The 17513-nt window shown below is 35.5% G+C and overlaps 1 protein-coding gene across 3 annotated transcripts in view; it reads right to left on the reverse strand.

Annotated features, from left to right (window-relative positions):
• Positions 1–17513, reverse strand: part of Fnip1 (folliculin interacting protein 1) — an 86577-nt gene that overhangs the window by 30866 nt on the left and 38198 nt on the right. For 2 of the 3 annotated variants that reach the window (XM_052757761.1, XM_052757759.1), the window contains exons 3-8: positions 13943–14077; positions 8405–8505; positions 8077–8151; positions 6778–6869; positions 2257–2340; positions 692–763 (exon numbers count right to left, since the gene is read on the reverse strand). In XM_052757761.1, the coding sequence (XP_052613721.1) occupies positions 692–763; positions 2257–2340; positions 6778–6869; positions 8077–8151; positions 8405–8505; positions 13943–14077 (559 nt within the window). The remainder of the gene's footprint in view (positions 1–691; positions 764–2256; positions 2341–6777; positions 6870–8076; positions 8152–8404; positions 8506–13942; positions 14078–17513) is intronic. The other variant, XM_052757760.1, reaches the window with a different exon arrangement.

Here is a 17513-nt window from a genome sequence, read left to right on the forward strand (position 1 = left end):
TGCTAGGATTAAAGGCATGCATCTCCATAATCCGGCAAGCTAATGTTTTGAATAAATTTATGATTTTTGTATTAGGCCACACTTGTAGCTATCCTTGGTCACCTATGGCCCCCAGGTCACAGGTTGAACATGCTTGATAGAGCACACCCCACCAAACACACCTAAGAGTAAACATTTAAAATATAAAATTTAAGAAATTTCTTCCTAGCCAGGCGGCGGTGGCACACACTTTTAATCCCAGCACTCAGGAGGCAGAGCCAGGCGGATCTCTGTGAGTTCAAGGCCAGCCTGGTCTACAGAGCGAGATCCAGGACAGGTACCAAAACTACAGAGAGAAACTCTGTCTCAAAAAACCAAAAAAAAGACGGGCGGTGGTGGCGCACGCCTTTAATCCCAGCACTCGGGAGGCAGAGCCAGGCGGATCTCTGTGAGTTCGAGGCCAGCCTGGGCTACCAAGTGAGTTCCAGGAGAGGCGCAAAGCTACACAGAGAAACCCTGTCTCGAAAAACCAAAAAAAAAAAAAAAAAAAATTGAAACTTCTTCCTATCCTTTCTACAATCCTGTGTGAAATGTCAATATGAACAAACTAACACAGAATTTGACAATATAGACAGAGATAAAAATAAAATCAATGCTAGCTAACAAGAATCTCAGAAAAAAAAGCAGGGTTAGTTTGTGAATCTGACATTACCAGAGCGTGCTATGCCGCTGTCTCTGTCCTCATTCGGTTCTCTTCCTGGCATGTCCATTGGATTGCTGTGAACTACAAATCAAGACAAATGGTCAGTCATAAACTATATTATTATTAAGGTGGATGTTGCTCCTTTTAAATGGCAAACTAGATCATGCTTCATCTCATTGCATTCCTTTTTCAATAGCATGGCACCAACCCAACACAAGGAGCTAATATTCAGTTGAACAAGCTTTCAGATCTATCTGAAGATTTACCATGTGATGCAAAACTATCCAAGATATAGAATCCAGGAGTGATTAAAATTCATATTTTAAGAACACAGCCAAATATAGAAATTCATACTATTAAATGAAAAAGGGTATGAATATTAGTTACTGAGGTCAAGTGACAACTCCATGGTAGTTTGCTCTGATTATATCTGTAACAATGTTTAAACACTAGCATAAGAAATAAGAATTTAAAGCTTTGTAATAAGACATTTGATAAATTTGTTTAAATAGTATGATACCAATTTTGTTTAAAAACAGGTAGGGGGGCCAAGGATATAAATTAGCGATAGAGCACTGGCCTAGAACATATATAAGGTCCTGAATTTGATCCACTGCACTGGAAAAACAACAAAATAAAAAGCAAAATTAAGTATAAGTACTGGCAGGATAGCTTGTATATTTTTTAAACCTAGTTTTATATTTTCCAAATTTTCTAGGATAGATATGAATTGTTCACACCTACCATTTACATGTAAAATAAGTTCTAATTAAAATAAGAAGTAGAATAGCAGGGTGTGGTGACAAATATCTGTAATCCCACCACTCCAGAGATTTAGGAAGAAGAATTTCAAATTTAAGGCCAGCTGGTCTATGTTGAAGAGATTGAAAATAATAAACAACAATAAATAAATCTGTAGACTGATGATTTCTACTAGAAAAGGATAATGCAAGACCAGTGTGTGCATGCAATGTGTGAAAAAGTGAACAGGACTGTGTTCCTGCATATATAAGCAAGACACACACTCTGCAATAATGTAATGATATGAGGAATTATATTCACATGCCTTTTATATAGTGTTAAAACAGTGCTTGTTCATCTAAATCTTAGCTCCAAGAAAAGTTGTTCTTAGGAAAAGTGCAGATCAGAAACTTTGCAACAATTATAAAGATCAGATATTTCCAGCAATTGGTGAATTACAATACAAAAGCTTCTTAGCCATGGAAACAAGATAGCATAACATTAACATTTCCAAGGAGCAGTATAACTAATTACTAAGCTAACTACATACTAATTTTTTCTTTAAGAGTCTGAAGTTTAAAATTATTATGACATACTGAGGAAAGAAATGACAAACAAATTTCATAAAAACATCAGTCTTGTTGATAACACATTTTGTGAAAACTTTAGGAACATACCCAGTGGAAAGCAGTACATTCCTATACTTTGTAAGCAATGCTTTCTTAACCACAACCTCCCAACTTCATTCTCTACACTCTCTTGTTTCCACAGCTTAACTAGATTCTAGCCGCTAGGGCACACCAACTAGTCTACCCACACAGCACATGGCAAACCTGCAAAGAAAGAGGCGCTCCTGATCAGGCGGAGCGGACCCTGCTCAGAGAATGCCCGCCTGGGGCTGCAGAACTGTGAAAGACCTACATGGCAAAAATGTAAAATACACATGAAAGAGGCCTGTTAGAGAAGCCACACTGAGTCAGGAAAATAAGGTGAGGTAAGGCAACACAGAAGCAGACCAACGGGTAAAGCACAGGAACTTTTAACCAAGCAAGAACAATTCAAGTCATTTTCCCTATTGGAAAAAGTATACTTCTCCTTTTAGTCATGGTTTATGTCAAAAAATAGTTTCATGCCTATTTATGAATAAATCCATTTATAACAACAGAAATAAGCTTCTGTTACAAAAGACAGAACTACTTCAAGTGTTCAATTCTAACATAAAACATTTTTACTATTCAAAGAGGTAATAGTATCTACATAATTTAATGTCTGCCAAAGAAACTTGTTTTTAAAAGCCAGGTTTTTTTTAAGACTTCAATATTCTCCTGCAAATGCGGTTAAAAAGACCATGTTACCACACTTAGCATAAGAACACAGCACATCTATCAAGGAATTTTATTGACAAATAAGCACAAAAATTGCTAGCCCAGTAATAAGCTACAAAGTAACAGAAGAAATTATGTTTTTAGAACTGTGGTTAGCCACCATGAAAACAGGAGACACAGTATAGCCTATAAGGGCAAAATTCCCAAGAGTACCACATACAACCACAAAGAAATGATAGCAGCCTGAGTACCCAAAAAAAGGGTATAAAGGCCAGGAGTGGTGGCACACACCTTTAATCCCAGCAAGCAGATCGCTATGAATTCAAAGCCAGCCTGGTCTACATAGAGAGTTCTAGGCCAGACAGGGCTGCATAAAGATATCCTCTCTCCAAAAGAAGTGTGGGTGGGGAGCTTAAATCCTGAAACCAAGCAACTGAGTTACCCGTTACTTATATTCAATTATGACAGTCTAAGTCAGTAGTTCTCAACCTTCCTAATTCTGTAACCCTTTAATACAATTCCTCATGTTATGGTGACCCCAACCATAATATTATTTTTGTTGCTACTTCTTCATCACTGTAATTTTGCTACTGCCATGAATCATAATGTAAATAATCTGTGTTTTCCAATTGCCTTAGGCAACTCTGGTGAAAGGGTCATTCAAACACCCAGGAGTTACACCCCACAAGTAGAGAACCACTGGTCTATGGAGGAGTTGAACACCTAGGACAGGTAGCTTTTTGCTTTAAATAGCATCTGTATTTCTCAAATTGCTGATTCTATTTTTTTTTCTGCAACAGAAATTTTTGTAATTATAATGCAGCAACTCTTCCATTTCTCAATGGTCAATTCTTTTCCCAACATTCCCTATTTCAAAATTTAACGTCTTTAAACTCTTTCCTCACCCACATTTCTTTACATATGACTGTTTACATGGGCATAGACGTGAACACATACAGAGCTTCCAGACTAAAACTGATCTTTTCTTATCAACCCACCTTCAAAGTTACTCAAATTCTTACCTATCTTTGCCAACTTCCTGCCTAAACAGAAAAAGTAACATTCAAACCTTATGATACTGGTAACTTTACTCAAGAATTCTGAGAAGTTCCTCCTTCTCTCCTTAATCTAATTCTAAGTCAGCTAGTGCCCCAACCCAACACTCTCCCTCAGAAATCTCTCTCAACTATCATATCTATCTTTAATTTCATTCTCTCAATGGCTTCATTTTTTCCATAAATTCCTACATGCAGTCAAATCTCTTTCATGTTTCTTCAATATATATCTATTCCTACAGTTGTCCAGTTTTTAAAAATGTAGTTGAAGGACACCTACAGGTCCCTAAGATCCTTTCAGGAGGTCAGTGAGGTCTTCCACTTTCCAACAACTTACCTACAGGAGGTGAGATTTTCTTAACATATTTTAATCCCAACTGCTTAACCAGACCATTCTCACACAGACATTCTTTTGTACATATAAATCAAATCTAATTATGTTGTTGGATTCTAAACAACTTTCTGCTGAAGCCTTGAGAATGTATCTAAAAGATTTCCAACTGTGCTTTAAAATCCATTGCATATTTGTCACGGCTATATATTACCTATTACAAGCTTCCAGCCAGTGATTAAATACAGAGGATACAAAGTCCAGGCCTATTTTGGGGAAACATGGGACATTTTTGACAACTAGGTCTTACTTAAAACTTCCTGTCTTGCCAAACCTTTCCTCCTTAGAAGCCATTACAGGCTGGGGCATTGATACTTAATCTTTTATATTTTTCTCCTTTACTTGGAGTCAGATACGCATGATGATCTATGGTTCTTTTGGCTTTTCCCACCTCCCTCATTTTCTTTCTCATAGTCATTTTCAGTAATAAAATGTTTTGCATAGTTAATCCTGTCATGTACTTGCTTTAAAAAACAAGTAAAGAAACTAGCATATCCTCATTGGTATCTGACTGCATAAAGCATGAATATGAATTTGTTGCTGTGGCCCACAGTGCCCTTTGTCATCTTGCTCAATTCTTTCTTTTCTCTTTCATTGTTTTATTTTTGAGACTGCAATCTAATTACAGCATTTCTCCCCTCCCTTTCCTTCCTCCAAACCCTCCCATATACCCTTACCCTCAATTCTTTCTTTTCACTTCCTTTACCCTTACTGTGTGTTCCACTCATGTGAACTTATTTACATGCTTTATGATGGTGTGTCCCGTGGTCTGGTATATACTATTACTTCTTCCTAGGTATTTCTTTCCCTAACTAGATAAATAATTCTTCAAGTTTAAGCATCTTATTGTCAAGGAAACCTTTCATAATTCTCCAAGATGAAATTCATACTTATATTTTAATCACAGCTACATAATTTTAATCTTGTATATACTACAGCATACTGTAGTTATCTTATTAATCTAATGCTCACCAACTACAAATCCACTGAGGCAAAAACTGTGTTAGCATACCACTGCCTCTTCAGGGTCTACCAGAGTGCTTGTTATATTATGGATGCTTAAAAAACACTTGATTAGTCAACTGGAAACATAAAGTCAGAAATAGGTCTCAACTATCCTAATTCACAGTTAAGAGTGTAGAAATGCATGCCATGCATTACTTAAAGCCTGTAGTTTGATTAAATTTCTCCTCTATATTTAAACAGAAAGGTCAAATACATCTAGTTTCCATAGTGTAATTTACTTTTATAAATATCAATTTATTGGTACTATTAAAATGAATCACTTTCTTTTCTTCGTCTTCAAGACAGGGTTCATCTGTGTAGCCCTGGCTGTCCTAGAACTCACTCTGCAGGCCAGGCTGGCCTTGAACTCACAGAGATCCACCTGTCTCTGCCTCCTGAGTGCTGGGATTAAAGGCATGCGCCACCACCGCCTGGCTAAAATGACTCACTTTCAATAAACCCTTGGAGTTTTAAAATGAATCAAATTTTTTATTTTTTATTTTTTTATTTTTATTTATTTTTTTTTTTTGGTTTTTCGAGACAGGGTTTCTCTGTGTAGCTTTGCGCCTTTCCTGGATTTCACTTGGTAGTCCAGGCTGGCCTCGAACTCACAGAGATCTGCCTGCCTCTGCCTCCCGAGTGCTGGGATTAAAGGCGTGCGCCACCACTGCCCGGTGAATCAAATTATTTTTAAAAGGCCATTTCTTTGTTGCAGTTTTACTTCACTAGAATCAGTGATTAAAATCAAGTGAGCTTGAAAGAACTTTTTCTATAAGCTGACTTATACTATAAAACAGTCCTTACACTAAGACTAACCCACAGCAGGTACTTAGTAGCATCTCATTTGAATAAACATAAATTTAAAACATAAAATTTACTATGGGCTACACAGTAAGTGACAGGGTAGCTTGAACTACACAATGAAATCATATCTCAAAAAGGAAAAAAAACCCATCTAAATAGTTTTTACTAAATAAAGGTAGCTGTCCATTCCCTGATATTATGCATCAGAAATATAATCAAGCAGCAATTTAGTTGTGCTTTCTAGACAAGAAATTGCAGAAATACCATGTCATTTTAAAATGCACTATACATGGTAACAATAATTAACTAAATTGCGCTGTTCTAATAATCTTCTTAAAAGTCATCATTTGAGAATCTGCTCATATGAACCAGTTCACAAAAATGAGCACCATTTTAAAATGACTTTTTGGTTAGAGAAGAGAGTAGTGATAGTTATTCCCAGCTAAAATATTTCAGAGAGCTGGTAATGGCTTTCAATATCAATGACTCAGCCTTTCAAAGACACATTAAATTTAAAAACAAAAACCAATGAGGACAAATTAAACATGCAAAAATTTTTTTCCTAGATACAAAATGTATATTACATTAAAATATAAGAAAAAATGTTTTCCAAATAACATAAAGGTTATACATGTGAAATTTAAACAACCTTTCCATTCACACCATTAGAAGCTCTCTGGTTATACAAGAAATCTATATAATTAAGAAGTGGCTTCAAATACTTTTATACTGTTAACATTTGCTAACTCTATAAAATAAAAATAAACCACCTACCTATATTTCCAAGCAGTCCATTAATAACTGTGCTGCTATCAGCCTTTAATGTATTGCTGTCCTGATTGATGAATTCAAGACTGTCTTGCAGCCTACAGAGGAAAGAAAAAACAAGGAAATTCCAAATACCTTTTATGTTTTTAATAGTAACTATTCACACATCCCAATGAAATTCCAAGTGTAAAACTTCTTGAACTATTTGAGGCAAAGGGGACTACTGGGAATAGGGAAGAAAATAGGGGGCTGAATATGAACAAAGTATAATAGAATGAACATATCATTATGAAATCTATTACTTTATATATTTGCTAAAAAATTTAAACCCTTTTTAAGTTAAAACTATTATTAGTAGTACTGTAAGTATAAACTATGATGATAACTATGCAAGCACTTAAGCCATCAGTTAGTAAGCTATACCTGAAGGTCATATCCAGACGCTGTACCTTTTATAAATAAAGTTTCACAGGGGGACAGGTCATATTTTTTCATTTACATGTTGCTTAAGGCTGCTTTACTGCTGTAATGACAGCAATAAGAAACTACAGCATTCTATACAGCTAACAAAGTAGAAAATATTTATCATCTGGTTCTTTCTGAAGTAAATTGTTGACACTGACATACATCACAGACAAGATTTCCCTCATATTTTGGACTAAAAATATTTTCTAAACACCTGGTGCTGGGAATGGTCAAAAGAGCAATTGCAGATAAGGAAGGGAACAGAGGAGGGGGAAGAGAGCAGCAGGAAGAGCAATCAAATCATCACACATTAAAAATGGTATATATTACTTTCATTTTCTTTGAGAATAGCAAAAGTAAATACTATGCTTTCAGTATGAAGTGTCTTTTCCATAAATTTTAAGAATTATCAGTTGAAATTTAGAAAAAAAGAAGACTGTAATGCTTTAAAATCAGTGATTTTTTTCATTTCTACTTCAGGATTAAATTTAAAAAGTTGGTATTTTGGCAACATCATTTTTTATTATATTCAAAAATAAAAGATGTAATTTCTTCTTTTTTAGTTTTCCAGATGTATCAGGAACCAAAATGTTGAATGCATTTCCATCATAGCCTAGTGTGCTCTTTTCAGTCTACTCTTCTATGTTGAGTTAGCAGTCATACCTTTGTATTTTTCAGTTTAATTATATTCAGAAAGGGTGTAATCTGGCTTCCATAAACTTTCAAACTTGGGTAAGATATAAAATATATGAACATTAATTTAAAAAGGCATTTTTAATGTTCATTCTTGTATATCTTAAATATCAAATATCAATTTCCCCCTGCATCCATAGCACTTACGTATTGAGACTTCCACAGATACTGCTTCCAGTCCGGGCAGTGAAAACTTTGCTAAGCATGAGCTGTGGAGGTGAGCTACGAAAGAAAACACAATGTCAGAAAGAGATAAAACTAAAATACAATGGCTTTTTGATTTACTGTAAATAAAAATTTGTACGTTAGAGATTTCATGACATCATCACAAGGGCTGAGAAGAAACACTAAAACCATGGCATCATAAGCTGGGCATCTGATGTGCTCAATCTGAGTAAAGATCTAAGAAATCCTCCCATCTTCAAAAAACCTGAACATCTACAACGAGTTTAACATAAGAACTGAACTCCCTCACCGGATCTGATGAATTTTCAAAGTGGATCCTTTGTAGCTCATTGCTACTGAGCCAAACATCATTTCTCCAAGCATATTGGCATCAGAAGAGCACCGAGAACCCTGAATAAAAATTAAAAACATCAATGAAATTAAAGAATTAAAAGCCTTATAATGATTTCAAATATTATTTTTCCTTTATAAAATACAAACCTATGTTAGTTTTTCTAATAATTTTAATTCTGTATTATATAAACTGTTCTACAATTTGTTCTTCATCATATGGTTTCTTTTTTTTTGGTTTTTCGAGACAAGGTTTCTCTGTGCAGCTTTGGAGCCTGTCCTGGATCTTGCTCTGTACCCCAGGCTGGCCTGGAACTCAGAGATCCACTTGGCTCTGCCTCCCAAGTGCTGAGATTAAAGGCGTGCACCACCACCGCCCATCTCATATGGTTTCTTATGTTAATCCTAACCATATCACTAAACGGAAATTCCACTTATTTTTAAATCTGTACAGCTATTGGTAGGTATAGTAATACCTATAATCCTAATAGTGGGGAGACCAAGGCAGGAATATCTCAAGTTTCAATCCAAGCTGGGTACTTCGGGAGACTCTGACTCATTTAAGGATGGAAGGAAGGGAGGAAGAGGGAGGGAGGGAAAAAGAAGAGGGTGGGAGGGATTTGCACATTATTTGATTACATAAAATTACTATACTTCAGGGCTGGTGAGATAACTCAGTAGTTAAGACCACTTGTTCTTGCAGAGGACCTGGGTTTGGTTCCCAGCACCCACACAAAAGCTCACAACCACCTGTAACTTCAGTTTCAGGAAACACAACTCCATCTTGTGCCTCCCTACTAGGCATGTATATAGTGCACATACATTAATGTTGGCAAAACACTCATACACATAAAATAAAAATAACTAAATCTTTAAAAAATACCATACTTCATCAGGTCAGACTAGTTACCAAGGAGCATTTAGATCACTTCCAGGATTTTACTACTAAAAATAATGCTCAAATAATTTTTTTTACAGTTATTCACATATTTGGTACGAATGTAAGTGGGTGAGTGTATACATTGAATGTGAGTACAGGTCAGAAAACAACTTGCAGGAGTTAGTACTCTCCTACATTCTACCACCTGGGTTCTACGGATTGAATTTGGCTGTGAAACTTGGCAACCAGTGCAGTTCTTTACCTGCTAAGCCATCTTGCTAGTCCCAAATCAACATTTGAGCCATGTCTTACACATGTATACACATCATTTCTCCAGTAGGTAAGCAAGGGTAGAACAGACAGTATAAGTTTTACTACTTCCATTATGGCAAAGAAGCATCCACAAATGCAGCAATTTATAACTATCATGAATTTAAAAAAGATATACTTGTAATCTATAGACTTAATGAGATTTGTTTATAAACATAGAAAAACCATTCTACAATAATATGCAATAAAAGACCACAAAGCCAAATTACCTTGAAAGAGAACATAAAACTGAAGTTATCACAATCCAGATTTAAAAATAGACTACAAATCTATAGTAGTCAAAACAGTATGGCACCAATAGAAAGACAAACAAACCAATGGAATGGGATCAGAGACCCAGAAATAAATCCACACCCATACAGTCAACTGATCCTCAACATGAGTACTAAGCCTATAAAATAGGGAAAGGAAAATCTCTTCCTACTGGGAAGACTAGATATTCATATGCAAAAAATAAAAACAGACTCTTATAGTATATATAAACTCAATGTGGATTAAAGACTTAAATAGGAAAAGAATAGACAAAGAAAATGGGGTATATATACATACAGTGAAATATATTTCAACCTGAGAGACATATTTTGGAGTATACAGTAGCAGAGATAAATCTTAAATTTTTAAAAAATTATTATTTTTTAGTGTGTTTTGCCTGCATATACATCTGTACACCACATAAATGCCTGGGGCCCTTGGAGGTCAGAAAAGGATACCAGATCCCCTGTGATTAGAGTTACAGATGGTAAGTCAACATTTTTGAGTGCTACGAATTGAACTCAAGCCCTCTGGAAGAACAGCAAATTTTCTAAACAACTGAGCCATCTTTCCAGGCCTGCACAGATGAATCTTAAGGGCAGCATGTTAAATGAAACAAGATAATCATAGAAAGACAAGCATTGCATACACTTCCACTTATCTGAGGTATCTAAGAAAGTCAAATTCATGGAACCAAAGAATAGAATTGGTAGTTACCAGGGCAAAGGAGAAATAAAGTTACTAATCAATGACCTTCAGTCAAGAAATGAGAATAAACTCTTGAGATCTGCTGCACAACATCACATCTATAGTTAAGAACAAAGCATTGTATACTAAAAGTTTAATTAAGAAAAAGATTTAAGCCAAGTATAGTGGTCTTTGATCTCAGTACTCAGGAGACAGAGGCAAATGGGTCTCTATGAGTTCCAGGTTAGTAAGAGATACATAGTAAGACCTGTCTCCAAAAAAAAAAAAAGGAACAATTTACTTGAAATATCAAATGTCTTTTTTTCCCTCAAAGAATTAATTATTATTGTTCCTTAATTGTTGTCACCATATATAAAATGTCTTTTTTCTCCAACTCTTAATTATTATCATTCCTTAGTTGTCACCATAATTATAAAAATCATTAAAAAATCAAAAGTCCATTTAGTTAGTATTTATACACCATGGCAAATATCACTAATTACAAAGTACTCTCTACCTAATTTTTAAAGAATTTAGCTGGTGGTGCATGCCTTTAATCCCAGCACTTAGGAAGCAGAGATGAACCAACTCTGTGAGTCTGAGGCCTTATAGAGTCTATATAGCAAGTTCCTGGATAGTCAAGGCTATATATATAGTGAGACCCTATTTTTTAAAAAAAAAAAAATCATTATATTTATTATTCATATGTATGTGTGTGTGTGGTTGTGTGTGGATAAGTCATGCCATAGCACAAAAGTAGAGGTCATAGGACAATATTTGGGAGTCAATTCTCTCCTTCCACTATGTGGATCCTGAGGAGGGAACTTGGGTTGAACAGCAAGTACCTGTACCTGCTGAGCCATTTCATCAGCTGTCTCTACTTGATTTTGAAAACCCAATTTGTTCCAAGACATCAATGTGCCTAACTGCAAAAAATCCCATTTCACATTCTCACTTGAAGACAGGTGATGCACTCAATGATGTGAGATTGGCCTAATGGTAGCAATTTTGCAGTAGCAATTTTCAGAACTACCCACTCACATGCACTTTAAAGAACTGGCTAATGAAATTCAAATGCAAATCACTAGAAATGGAGCTGCTATTCTTTGGGCAACAGAACACATCATCTCTGATGAATATAAAAGATAAGGGAACCCTGGACTTTTTCTGAGGATTCGTCAAACCAACAAATCCCATGTATCACATGACTCAAGATTAGTCATGTAAGGAAAATAATTCATAGTCTGTGAAATAGTCTAGTAATCTAATCCTCATTTATAGTTGGAGTTATTGAAGTTATCTTTCTCACTGATTAATTTATTAAATAATTGCATTAATTAAGCATTCCGTGGAGACAATCTAATAAAATCATGTAATTTGATATTAAAATTCTTTGTCTGCTAAAGCATACACCAAATGGTTAATGTGAGTATCAGATAATGTTAATATATTTTCATATGAAACAATCTATAATAAAGATCACAAAATTAACAAAGTGTGTTAGCACTGCTGCCTTTTATATGCTTTCTTTAAGGGGTCTGCTCATTCCACATACTCACTCCTGGAAAGTAATTCATAATGTTCTAGTTACTGAAGATCATATATATATATATATATATATATATATATATATATATATATATATATATATATATATATATATATATTTTTTTTTTCCGAGACAAGGTTTCTCTGTGTAGCTTTGCGCCTTTCCTGGAACTCACTCTGTAGCCCAGGCTGGCCTCAAACTCAGAGATCCACCTGGCTCTGCCTCCTGAGTGCTGGGATTAAAGGTGTGCACCACCACTACCCGGCTGGAGATCATATTTTATCTAGCATATCAAGTATAACTGAATGCTTTTACTTAAAAAAGTGTATTTTGTGGGATTCTGACATAAAATATAATAATCAATCACTACCTTTTGGATCATTACAATCTTGGTCAGTTTTCTAATATTTATTTATTTATTTACTTATTTATTTATTTTCTTACCTTGTTTAATAAACAAGATTGTTTACAACCTCCCAGAGGCCTGTGTCATTTGGTTCTGCGTCTATTCACCCCCTGCCCCCGGGATCAGAGACAATGGGACCCCAGTTGCAGAGCAAGCAACACCCACAGTGCATCCTAGCCTGAAGACAATGTCAGATTAGCTTCAGTTCACTTGGATGTTGAGAAGTCTTAGCCAACAAGAGAGTATCTTTCCATTCCTGTGTACAGTCAAAAGACTGCCCTGACCATAATCTTGAGGACAAGATTAATGACTGAGAAGCACACCACAGACAGAATATCAGGTTCTCAGCATCTGATCATTACTTTGCGTGCAGGAGAAAGCCCCTGAAGAGCCAGTCCTACCAGGCGGTGGTGGTGCACGCCTTTAATCCCAGCACTCAGGAGGCAGAGCCAGGCGGATCTCTGTGAGTTCAAGGCCACCCTGGTATACAGAGCAAGATCCAGGACAGGCACCAAAACTACACAGAGAAACTCTGTCTCAAAAAAATTGAATATTTATTTTTAATCAAATAATATATACAGAAAAAGCAATTTTATACAACTTAACAAATTAGAAAAACCTCTCAAATTATGTAAATTTCCTGAGTTATACAGGTGATATATGGCAAAGCATTGTTAGGTGTTTGCTAAGATTCTGTTCCTAAGGTGAAGGAAAAACAAGAGTGTAACTGTGAATCACCTCCTAACATGCAGATTTGAGTAACTTTAGAATCTTTTTACATATATACATTGCCTTATCGATGGGTACAAGAACAAATTTCCACCCAAATGCAATCATCTCTTACAAACAGAATGACCAAGATTCTATTTTAGCACCACTAAATACAAAGTATGTTTTATTTGCACAAACTTGGGATGTCATAAATTCACAGTAGATATGAACTTAGGATGAAACTAAATTGATATTATTTCACATAGTAAGCTTATATACAAGTTCCTATGTAGTTACTGATTTATTTAGCCTAAAAAAAGAAACCATTTTATTTCTGAAAAACAAAGACTTGTAACTACACTTTACTTTCCTACTATTGCCAAACTTTATTGGTATTTTAATTTTATTATTTAATAATAAAGAGGTACAAAAATAAATTACTCTGGGTACTCAATAATATGAAATAAGATAAAGATGAATAAAATATCTGCTACCAATACCATAGACCTCTGTATTTCCCCATCTAAGATTTTCAAAATTATAAAAACTTACTTATTTAATGAATTTATCCATCTCTACAGCTACAATTTAGGCTCCAGGAAGGTACATTGGTACATAGCTGATACTGGTCCCTAGGAAGGTGATTAAAATGATTTGTAAATGAATAGATGAGTGATCTTACCTGGTACTTGGGACACTGGTCTTTTACATCAGAAGATAAATTGATAGAGCTATCCAAAGAGGAAGAACTATCTCCTCCTGGCTTCAGCTGACAGCACTTCCCAAAGACCTTGACTTGAGCATCATTACAGAGCTTCTGAAACACAGAGGATACTCCCATTTATAGTCTAATACATTTCTTTTTATCATAGATAAACTTAAAAGCAACATTAAAAAAAAACCTTGGAAAAAACAAGGATGAGATAACTGAAAATAATGCAATTTTAATACAATATTGTATTTTTCTCTATTTCCTCCAGTACTATTTGGAGTACATTTTTTTTTCTCAGAACATTATTAAACCACAGGAATTTTCTTTATTATATGGCCAACACAATATTCATTAATTGTAACTTAGTAATCTATAATGGTGATTTTCAAATTATTTATTTTCAAAACTTTATACTCTTAGAAATTATTGAGAACATTTAAGGACTTTTATTTAGGAGTTTTATCTATTCATTATCTTAGAAACTAAAGCTGAGAAAGTTTTAAATGTCTAATTAAATTTAACAATAATGTCACAAATTAATAAACAACAGTGTCATGAAAAATTAACCATATATAGTTTGTGAGGAAGGAGAAATGTAAAATAGATTTATATTTTATTATAGGTACATATACCTGCTTAACCTTTTGTGTTTGGAGAGGGTAGTTCAAGACCTGAGCTCAGGGGCATGTGCATGGTAGGCACGGATTCTACCACTGGGATACAACCCTAGTGCCATGTCTCATCTTCTAAAATTAAATGTATTTATGTGAAGAACAGATAAAGAATACATTTTAAATCTAGATGATTGTGCTATCAGGTAAGACTAGATGAAAGACACTACTTTTTTTAAAAAAAGATTTACTTTTATACATCTTTGCGTTTTGCCTGCATGTATGTTTAAACACTATACATGTGCCTGGTGCCCATAGAGCCAGAAGGTGGTGTTGGATTCCCTGGAACTGTAATGAAGGATGGTTGTGAGATGCTGGAAACTAAAGCAAGTACTTTCAACTATGGAACCCTCTTTCTAGCCCCAGGACTCATTTCTTTTACTTTATTCCTTTCCCTCTCTTCTCCAACCCATTGAACCCCGGAGCTTTCATGGCTCACAACCAGCACAGCTGCAATTCATTTAGGTCTGTAACACCACTAAAGCATACTTCAATGCTTGATCAGTTTCAAGTATGTTGATTCTTTCATGTGCAAGACCTCAGATTTTCAGAAGAAGCAACCAGAGTGAAACTGCAATTTTCTGAAGAGTAACTATTTTATAGTTACATTACCACCAAAGGCTCTTTAAAACAAGGTACAGATAACTTCCACGTCATCTGTAATCAAATGTTTCAAGTAAAAGGAGCTTTAAAACTTTTGAGTAGATATGGTGAGTTCAAATCCTATGAATAGATTATGTGAGTTCTTAAATCTTAGTTTGCTATCTGTGGTATGGGAAGAGAAACCATAATGACACTTACAGAATTTCTAATTATAATAGTCTAGAGAACTAACTTAAACTTATTGATGTATAGTTATAAGTAGGAGACTAATCTAACTGAAGTCAAGGATTTCACTAGATACTTTTATTTATATTATTTCATTTAAATGCTTGTTAATACCATTTAGTATTAGTATCCTTGGCCATATCTTTTGTGAAAAATTCTTCTCTCATATATTACTTTCCAACCAAAGTTTCCCTTCCCTGCACTCCTCCCAGTGCACCCTGCCTCCTCTCTCCCCCAGATCCACTTCTCCTCCATTTCCCTTCAGAAAAGAGCAGGCGTCCCAGGGATATCAACTGAACATGTCCTGGGCTATATCTTAATAATCTTATTACTTACTAACAAAGTATTGCCAACAAAATACTAGTCCTCATGTACAATTCAGCATGGAAGATGCTACTAAAATACTCCATTTTACATGGGAGAAACATGAAGCAAAGAGACATTGCCTAAGTCTGTTATGTAATTACAAATAAAACTCAGTTGGCTTTACTTACTTCATACTACAAAGCACATTTTCATCAGTCAACCAAAGTACTGAAGTGCTATAATGTGTCTCAACCATCTCAAGCTGCCCCCACCAAAAAAAAAAAAGTCCCAAGCTCATTTTTTCCTCTTCTTGTCTCTGTCCACAGACAAGTTATTTCTCAAAGATCTGACTCATTTCAATAAATAAAAGAACTTAGAAAAAATCATTTAGAGGCTAGATATGTTCATTATATTGGATTCTCCTGGCCTCTACATTCACTAAGGGGACAGAGCTTAAAAGTGTGTGTGTGTGTGTGTGTGTGTGTGTGTGTGTGTGTGTGTGTTAAAATGTGTTATGTTATAATAAGGCAACAAGACATGAGAGGCTTAAATAAAAAGCCCATTGCCAGGAATGGGTTTCTCCTTTTGGAGCTGTTTCTCGGGAGGTTCCACAGATCTCCAAACAACACAGGCTATTGTTTGGAGATCTGGTCTTGGTTACCTTCCAGAACTACACAGTAAGATCCTATTGCTGAAAACAACTCATCCAAAGTCACAGAACATGGTAAAATTATGCTGGGATGGACCTGGAAGCTTCAGCCCTACTAGCTAGTTTTCATAGTACTAGAAAGTGCTATCCAAGGTACTAGAGGAGAAAAGTAATCAGCAATCATTCCCAGCTAGGAACCCTACAAGTGACAAGAATGATTGGTCTAGAATGACATGTGCACTGGGGCAATAGTGGCATGAACATCATGGAAGTAACTGACCACTTTCTGGTTAGTCTCATTCCACAAGGTAAAACCCATATCTGGTATCATCACCAAGCCAAAAACCTATGGCTCAACAGGTCACAGACTTGAGGGGAGAACCATCTACTATTATGCTGCTATACGGACATATTATTAAACTGAAAATCCTAATGATTTATCATTATACCAATAGATCACTGCATCTCTCAACCCTCACCTGAGAAACTTCTATTTGCAAGAGATGGTGATTAACGAAATGATTCACACCTGATGAAGATGCAGAGCATAAGAGACTGCAGACTGTTTAGCTATAAAGGGAACACATATACTGCACTTCCTAAGGTTCAGGGATCACTACAGTAGGTGGCTGGAAAAGAGTAAGAGTCAGAGGTATTAGATAATTAAAAAGAAACATTATCTTCTGGACACAGCAGAGCAGCTACACATATGAACTCACAAGTGGTCATGACAGCACGTACAAAACCTGTGCAAGTCTAAGTCAGAAGAAATCCCAGAATGGAGAGGGGAGTTGGACACACAATCCCACTCCTAGTTGTAGAGTTACTGGCAACTATTAGCTGCTGACAGTGGAGAGAGATGCTTTTCTCTGTGAGTGTAGGCCCTAGAAAGCTGACCATGTCACAGTAGAAGACTACATATCTATGAATATCTGAGCAACATAAATTGGTCTTGAAGGGTTTTTTTTTTTTTTTTTTTTTTTTTTTTTGGTAAGTGACAAAAAGTTGGGTGCACAGGGAGTGGAGCTGATTTGGGAAGAATTGGAATATAAATACGATGTGGGAAGAGGGGGTGTAAATGTCATCA

Source organism: Peromyscus californicus, unplaced genomic scaffold (genome assembly GCF_007827085.1).
Source record: "Peromyscus californicus insignis strain IS unplaced genomic scaffold, ASM782708v3 Scaffold_3__1_contigs__length_106647218, whole genome shotgun sequence".
Lineage (NCBI taxonomy): Eukaryota > Metazoa > Chordata > Mammalia > Rodentia > Cricetidae > Peromyscus > Peromyscus californicus.